An 8,224-nucleotide genomic window follows, 5' to 3' on the forward strand; every position below is an offset into this window, starting at 1 on the left:
GGCTGTTGAGGATGGTATAGGACAGCAGGGCAGAACACTTAAGACAATCGATTTAGAAAGCACAGGTCTCATACTTCTTGGATCAGGGTGCCTCCAAATGCTCTGAGGGAGAATACTGCACAATGATCCCCTAGGTCACTTGCACTGGTTAAGCCATCATTGGGGGAGCTCTTTTTCCTGGTTCATGTATCTTCATGGAAGAAGACGGAGGGGGTGGATGTACCCTGTCCCCAGTGTGACCCCAGTCAGCCTGCCTGTCTTTGAAGCTGTGTGGCATTGGGCTCTGTCCCTCCCAGTGTGGACGTGGGCTGAAGATACTCACTGTACTTTCCTTCCTTCCCTTCCATTCCTTTAAAGCTACAGCACTGTTCCAATTAACTTCTGTCTCCCCTGCTGCCAAAGCTATGGCGCCACTCCAAATCTTGGGGCAGATTAATAGAATGCTTTGATTCATAATGTATCTGGTCTCAGACCCTCCTACTTGTACTGTCCCCCCAAAAATCTAGCACCCACTAGGCTAGTAATGTCTGGTTAAACCTATTGTTGCTCAACCACTTGCCCAGATTTCCCTATTGGTTTCTTTTTTGTTTTTGTTTTTGTTTTTTGAGACAAGGTCTCTTATTCTGTAGCACAAGATTGCCTTGAGCTGGTGATCCTCCTCCCTCAGCCTCTTGAGTGCTTTGATTGCTGGTATGTACGACCATTAACAGGCCACCGATGTAGCTTTTTAACAGTAACAGAATACTGTTTCACTTCTTTTGTTTATCTATTTATTTGAGAGGGAGAGATTGACAGAAAGAGGATGAATGGGAATGCCAGGCCCCCGAGCCTCTGCAAATGAATGCCAGAAGCATGCGCCACCTTGTGCATCTGGCTTACGTGGGCCCTGGGAGATTGAACTTGGGTCCTTTGGTTTTATAGGCAAGCACCTTCACCACTAAGCCATCAATCTCTCCAACCCAAAATATTCTTTTACTTCTATCTGCCAACCTTTTCTATGTCTCAGCAACCCAACCCACGGGTAGAACTGGGGAGGTATTTTGGTGGCCCATTCTGAGCCCTGCTGCCTTAGGCCTGTTACTTTTGGGGCAGGAAGAGAGCCTCCCAGAGACCTGAGAAGCTCCAATCTCTCTGTCCTGCTTCCTTGGATGTGGCCTGTGAATTCCTATCTGTAGAGGTGACAGGAAGTCCTGAGCTCTAGATTCTAGATGTGGTGGTCTGAGGCGGGCCCGGGGAGCTGAGGCAGGTCAGCGCGCCCCCCTCTGGGGGATTACTAATGAGTAAAGAAGGGTCTAGACTGGAGACCCCATTCCTTATCAGCCTTTCCCGCCCTGAGGCTGGCATTGCCCCAAGCCTGAAGTCACAGTGTTCCTGCCTCCCCAGCAAGGCAGGAGCCCCAGCGGCTGTGGCGCTGTGGGGGTGGGGCGAGGGAGGCGCCCAGACCTCCCTTTCCTTTCCAGCTGGGAGATGTCTGATGTCTGGCCCCTCCACTCGAGCTGGGACTCCTCCTCAGGCCACACCCCCACCCTGCCCTTCTTTGACAGATGGGTGCTTCTGCCCCTCATCCGGCCCCATCCATCTTGTGTACCCCTTGCTCCCCCTCTAGTCCTCCCAGGCTCCCAGGGGAAAATGGAGGCAAGGGCTGGAGGACAAGTCCTGGGAGGTGGCTCACTCCAGTTTCTCTGCTCTCCCCCTCCTCCCCCTACCCTCCCATAGCCCAGTTCTAAAAGCGAAGGAATGTTCTGGAGTTTGGGAAGGATGGGGGCCCCCGGGTGGAGGAGGGAGGAAGGGGAGGAGGCAGCTTCGTTCTGTCAGTGTCTGAGCTCTAAATAGAACACAGAGGCTGGGCTGGGGGAATGAAAATAAACAGCCCCTCTAAGCAGCCCTTCCTCATGGTCACTGGATTTTCCTCCTGGTCTTTCCACCCAGGGCCATTTCCCTTCTCTCCCTTCCTCTCTCCTGCCCAGGCACCGGCAGAGGCTGCCGTCAAGGGAATGGGAGAGCTAGTGGTTCTGGGCAGGCCATCTGGCATTGGGGACCTCCTGTACCCCCATGGGTTTTGGTGAGGAAAGCGGCCAATGGATCTACTGAGTGGTAAACCTGGATAAATTCACAAGTGGCTGAATTTTTTTCCCTGACAGAAAAAGTTCATAGCCCAATGACTCCCATGTGAGATAACTTGGAAACATGCTTTAAAAAGATGATTTCCCCCCCCCGAAAATAAAAAAATAAACATGACCCCAAATTTAGGGGTTAATCTATGTTAGGTTCAAATTGTACTGGTTTACCTTTGAGGGGGGAGATTTTCAGACACCCCCAGGTTACAGTTGCCACACCCCACCCCAGTCACTGAGGGGGTGATCCACAGAAGCCTGCAGTAAGTGATTTCCTTGAGGTTCTAGAGGGTTCATGCACACATCCTGACAATTCAGGCAAATGATCTACCCTGGGTCCTGGTGCCACTGGGGGCTGAAGTATCCATGTGCCCTTGAGGCTTAGCCCACAGGCCTCTCCAGTCTCTCTGCTGCAGAAAGCACAGGACCAACAACCACAGGGTTCTGCTCTCTGCCTAGGGCTCCCCTGAGACACCACCACACACTGTGCCCTAATCTCTGAGCCCTGAAGACATGAGTTTCTAAGGCCACAGAACAAGGGCAGATAGGCTCCTTGGCACCTCGACTGGCTAACCTTCAGCCCCTCAAGGAGGTAGACGGGAGGAGTTAAAAGGGCCCTGGGACTCCTCCTGGAACCCTCACTTAAGACAGGAAGGGGGACCAGAAGTCCATCCCTGTACAGCTAAGACCTGTACCCTGGTGGCCCGAGCATCCTGGCCTCCCTCACCTCATCGTCTCTGGCCTCTTCCCTTCCTTCTTTCCTTCTTTTTCTCCACTCTCCCATCCCCCTCCTCTGCTCACAAAAGCTCTCTGTACACAGCCACTTCCTCTGGCTGCTGTCTCTGAGCCCAGACCTTATGAGAACCATATGGGGGAAAGCTGATGGAAGAGAAGGGGGTGGGGAAGGCCAGCTGGACCCGCCCCTCTAGCCAGCATCTTTCCACTGCCCTCAGGCTGTGTGCTTGGCGGTTGGCACACTTTGCCCCGCACTCTCTGACTGGCTCCTAGTAGCTACAGTGCCTGAAGTCCAGGCCAGAGCTGGAGGAGCAAGGCGCTGCCGTGGGGGGCCTCCCCCATTGCTCCCCGCCTGTCCCCTACCCTGCCAAACTCCCACCACAAGCACCAGGCCAGTGCTGGGCACATCTGTGCAGATGACTTGACCCTTCGCCATGCGACAGAGCCTCTGTGGTGGGAGTGGCAGACTGAACAGGTTGAGGGGTCGCCTTTTATGGGAGAATGAAGAGTGAGTGCCCGCCCCATCCTTACCCAGCCTGGAGTGTCCCCAGGTTAAAGAATTTTGGTCCTGCTGGGAAAAAAGAAAAAAAGTTGATTTTTTTGTTTTGTTTTGTTTGTTTTTCGAGGTAGCCCAGGCTGACCTGGAATTCACTCCAGGGTGGCCTCAAACTCTCAGCGATCCTCCTACCTGCGCCTCCCAAGTGCTGGGATTAAAGGCATACACCACAATGCCCAGCAAAAGTTGATTTTAAGAGCAGTTCTTGTGTCCACTAGGTACAAAACAGTGAGACCCTCACGGGATAGAAATGCTAAGAGACCCTGCTGACTCATCCCGGCCTGATCCCCCTACCTAGCTGTGCAACTGTTAGCAAGGCACCCTCACTCCTTCCAGTTCAACAATAAAATGTAGGATTGGACTCACTAATCTCAAAGACTCGTCAACGCAAACCAAGTAGGAATTAATGGCACTGGCTGGTGTCCTCTGAGATTTTCTTTTGGAGTTATCTAATTTATCAGTCTTTCCTGGAATCCTTATTCTCAGCCTCCCTCCCCCTACCTCTGACTCACAGAACCCGGGACCAGAGGACAGGCCCTCGGTGGCAGCCCAGGTGGGGGAGGCTCCAACCCAAAGCCAGGTTCCCTTTGATAAGCCATCTATCCTGGGACCTTCCCCTTCAGGGGAGGCCCATCATGGCCTCTGCTCTGGACAGGCACATTTAGGCCCACTGCTGCCCCGAGACTGGGCTGTGAGGCCTGGGGGAGGGGGACGCCGGGACACAGGGATCAGGAAGGAAGCCAGGAGCTCTGCTTTCCTGGAAAACTGCAAATGAAAATCTGCCACAGGGAGAAACAAAGCAAAGGGTGGGGGACAGAAGGCAGAGGTTGAGATAACAGGGTGGAGGTGGAGGAAGGGTTTTTCACTGAGGTAAACAAGACCGGTTCAAGAAGGAAGGCCTCTTGCAGACAGGGGCGTTATCTGGCACTTTTCTTTGAGTCCCAGTACTGTCTGCCGGGCTTCTCCGCTGAGGCCCACCTGGGAGGGAAAAGGAAGGTCCTGCATGGGGAGGTGAGGGTATCTGGGAGGGAGGACACAGCCGTAATGCAAAAATAGTTGGCGCAAGTCCTGCTGCTAGCACCAGGTGACAAGCTAAAAGGTGAAAAGTAGGAGGAAAATTTGGAAAAGCAATGAGAACACAGAAGAGCCAGGGAGGATGAGGCTAACCTTTTGGTTGTTTTGTTTTGTTTGAGAAGGGTCCCGTTGTATAGTTCAGGCTGGTCAGGAACTCACTACCCTCCCACCTCTGTCTTGAAAGTGCTGGGCTCACAGTTAATATGGGCGTCTCGGTGCTCTCAGCCTTTGGCTTTGCTGCTAGGTGGAAGCAGCAGCCCTGCCCAGCCCTTCTTCCTTGTCTCAAGATGCACGCAGGCCAAGGTGTGGTGGTGTGCTGCAGCTGAGCATCAGGGAATGCTTGCCCAGCCTCTGTTGAGGAGAACTGTTTCTTTTTCCTCAAATGCCAGCTAGGTTTGGGGGGGGGGGGAGGGACGGGGAAGAGGTCTGTGCAGGGTGGGATGGGGTCACCATCAGGATAATAAATGTGCTGGGCTGAGAAACACATCTGTCTGGGAATTCAGTCACACTCCAGACTGGCAGGTGAGCGGGCTTTCGATGGCTTCCCTATGCTGCCTTGTCCATTATCCTGCTAGGCTTTGGAAGACATCACAAGCCAGACAGGTCGGTGGTCTGGGAGCAGGGCGGTGCCTCTCTTCTGGAGACAGTTTGGGAGAGGAAGGTAAGTTAAGTGGTGCGTCTGCTGCCATTCTACCACAATCTACGTTCTCACCAAGAGTGGGTCCCACTCCTTGGAGTGGCGTCGATGGAAATTAGCCGTGGCTGGAAAGCATTAGTTGCCAAAATCATTCTAAGATGTACGGCGAAACCACTGTTCTATTTTTTTTTTTCCGCTTGCCTTTTGCCTTGGCCATGTTAGGATTCCCTAATCCTCACCAGCAGACACAGAGACAGCTCCCACACATGTGAGCGCACACAGCCAGAAGGGCAGACGTGCTTGCACACCCCCTTCCACCCCGCCCCACCCCCAGCTAATCTAGCCATCGTGCAGCTGTGGCTCGCACATACTGAGTGGCCCAAGCTTTCCACACGGCATGCATTTTTCTCCCCAGACCTGAGTGGGCTGGGCGGGGGGGGGGGGGGTCCCAGGCCTGGCGGGACCCTTCAGCACAGGCGGACACTCAGACCCGAGCTGCGAGCAGGGCGGTGGGAGGGGAGAAATGCCGCCGCCCCTCCAAGGTACATAGCCCAGCTGGAGAAAAGGCAGGCCAGCGTCACGGGCGGCCCAGTTGTGTCCTGTCAGGAAGCGGGCAGCCTCTGAACTCCCCCAACCAGGGGCATTACTGTATTGTTCTGGACACAATCGAGCAGACCAAGCCAGCTCCAGCTCGGAGCTAGGGCAGTTAAGAAACGGTTGCCACCCCGGCCGGCCGGGAGGAAACGGCGGCAGGGAAGGGAAGCAGCTTTTAGGTTAGATTCGGGACAGGAAAGCCAGGGGCCCGCTAGGGTGCGACCCTCAGCTCCACGTCGTGCGCGGAGCATGGCGCACGTGGCCCGAGCAGCAAACGGGGCGAGGAAGGCTGTCCTGCGATTGCTCGAACTCGAGACCCTGGGAAGGCGACTTGGGGTCCCGCCGCGGGGCACGGCCGCTCGCTCGTGACCAGCAAAGCAAGGACTGCTTTAGTTGAGAAGCGAATCCCAGGCCGGGTGGCACACTCCTCCCTTCAGATGGATTTATTTTTTTTCCTACCTAATCTCGGCACAGAAGTCAATCAAGTAACAGTCTAGGTTACTTCCAGGGGAAGGAACGTGGAGGGCCTAAACCAAGCTCATTACACACATTCACGCTCCGGGAAGGGGACCCAGGAGGAATGAGGACTCAGGGGTCTCTTTGAGACCAGGAGCGCCCGCATTCCGAGCACAGGCTTCTTCGAACTCAGAACAGATGGGAGAGCCCAGCGGAGCCCGGCCCTGTCCACTGAGCCTGGGAGGTTCCCGCAGTGTGGACCCATCCCAGGCGGTAGGGACCACAGCCACCCACTGGGCCGCGGGCGGCGTCGACTTTTCTAGAGCCTTCCAGCTCCCGCTCAGGTCCCTAAAGTCCACAATACCAGTCCAGCTGGTACAAGGAGCGCGGGCGCCCTGCTAGCAAGCACTCACATTTTACCTGTGCAGGTGAGTGGGCGCCCGCAGCGTCTCTCTCTCGCGTGCGCGCCCCTGCCCCCGAAGCCCCTTCTCCTCTCCAGGCTCCCGAGGTTCTAACCCTTCCCCAGCTGCTCTTACGTCTCCTTGCTCGGAGGCTTGTCCTCCGACCTTGCCCCCTCCCGTTTTGTAACCCTTCGTCGTCCTGGCTCGGCACAGGCTGGGGTACTCACAGGGTCACAGTGCCGTTGGGCAGAAGGCCGGGTTCTGGAGGCTCCGGGAGGTCTCCGCCGCCGCACACCACCCTTCTGCGCGCGGGGTTGGGGGCGCCGCTGCTCAGTCCCTTGGGCCGCTCCCCCGAGCACTTGCAGCTGCGGATGGGAACGGGACAGCCGGGCGCGCCCCGAGTCTTGGGCGCCAGGAGCAGCAGCGGCGGCAGCAGCAGCAGCAGCAGCAGGCGCGCGGGCGCCCCCCGCATCCTGCATCCCCCAGCGCCCATCAACCCATCGCCCCGCGGGGACCCACAAGCGCTGGGGCGGGACCGCGCGCCGGCCGGAGGGACTCGGGCCTGCGGGAAACAGCGCTCAGCGGGGGCTCAGGGCGCCCGAGGGAGGGGCCGGGGGCCCGGGGCGGAGGCAAGCCCTGGGGTCCCCGCCGTCGCACCCTGGAGGCATATCCCGCGAGCGCCCGGCCGGGCAGGACGCGGGAGCGGCTGACAGCGCAGCGCGGGTGGCCCCTGGCGGCGCGGCCGGAGTCTCAGCGAGCGCTCCGGACCTGGGGAAGCCCGGCCCCTAGTCGCCGGCAGGCTCGGCTGGCTGGGACCTAGCGGATCGCGCTGGGCCGCCGCCGCCGCCGCTCCGTGCCGTGGATGGGGGCAGCTCGGCGCCGCTCGGGCCGCCGCCAGCCCCCGCCCGCCTCCCTTCGCCACTCCGCCAGGCCCTAGCGCCGCCCGCTACGCAGGCCAACCTCGGCCCTTCTTCACGAGCGAGCACGAGAGCCGGCGGGGCCCCCCAGCCCCACCCCTGCACCCGCCCCGAACCGAGACTCCTTCCTCCCGACTCTTTTCTGCTAGGCCAGGACCCTTCCTCTCCGCAGTCCGCTTCAAACCTCTAAGCCAGCCCTCCGCAGAACCCTCCCGCTTGATGCAGCCTTCATGCCCATTGCTCCTGAGGCTTTGATTGGACTGCGGGGCTTGGACCGAGCTGTCTGATGCTCCACGTTTGGGATTGAACTTTACTCAAGTTCTAAAGTTTTCCGAGGGGCTGCTTTAAGCGCTGACTCTTCCTCTCGCAGTCCTGCTCATGCCCTCAAACTCCGACTGAGGCCCCAGCAGGCGGACACCAGCCAGAGAGGAGGCAGCAGACCTCACCCAGGGAGCAGTGACCTTGCCCAGCGGGAAGTGCGTGTCATTTGGCCAAGGAGAGGTCAAAGGCCATGGCAGACCTAGCCGCCTCCCTGTGTGTGTGTGTGGATAGGCCGGGGACGGAGAGTGGGCAGAAAACTGTGTGGTGAGCCCTGGCACATAGAAATCCAGGCTCAGCACTGCCTTCAGTTAGCTGACTTTGGACACAGCTTATAACATCTAATCTCTGCGGTCAAAATGGGGTCCTGCCTACCCCCCTAGTTTATAAGTGTAAATTGTGGCATAAGCAGGAGGAAAAAG

General features: G+C 57.4%; 1 protein-coding gene across 1 annotated transcript in view; it reads right to left on the bottom strand.

Annotated features, from left to right (window-relative positions):
* The window catches only part of Adgra2 (adhesion G protein-coupled receptor A2), a 42,932-nt gene extending 35,818 nt beyond the window's left edge, over window positions 1-7,114 (bottom strand). Inside the window, exon 1 of the mRNA XM_045130655.1 lies at window positions 6,795-7,114. Within this exon, the coding sequence (XP_044986590.1) occupies window positions 6,795-7,060 (266 nt within the window). The 5' untranslated portion in view covers window positions 7,061-7,114. The remainder of the gene's footprint in view (window positions 1-6,794) is intronic.
* Between the last annotated feature and the right edge of the window lie 1,110 nt (window positions 7,115-8,224).

The sequence above is a fragment of the Jaculus jaculus genome, chromosome 12 (genome assembly GCF_020740685.1).
Source record: "Jaculus jaculus isolate mJacJac1 chromosome 12, mJacJac1.mat.Y.cur, whole genome shotgun sequence".
Lineage (NCBI taxonomy): Eukaryota > Metazoa > Chordata > Mammalia > Rodentia > Dipodidae > Jaculus > Jaculus jaculus.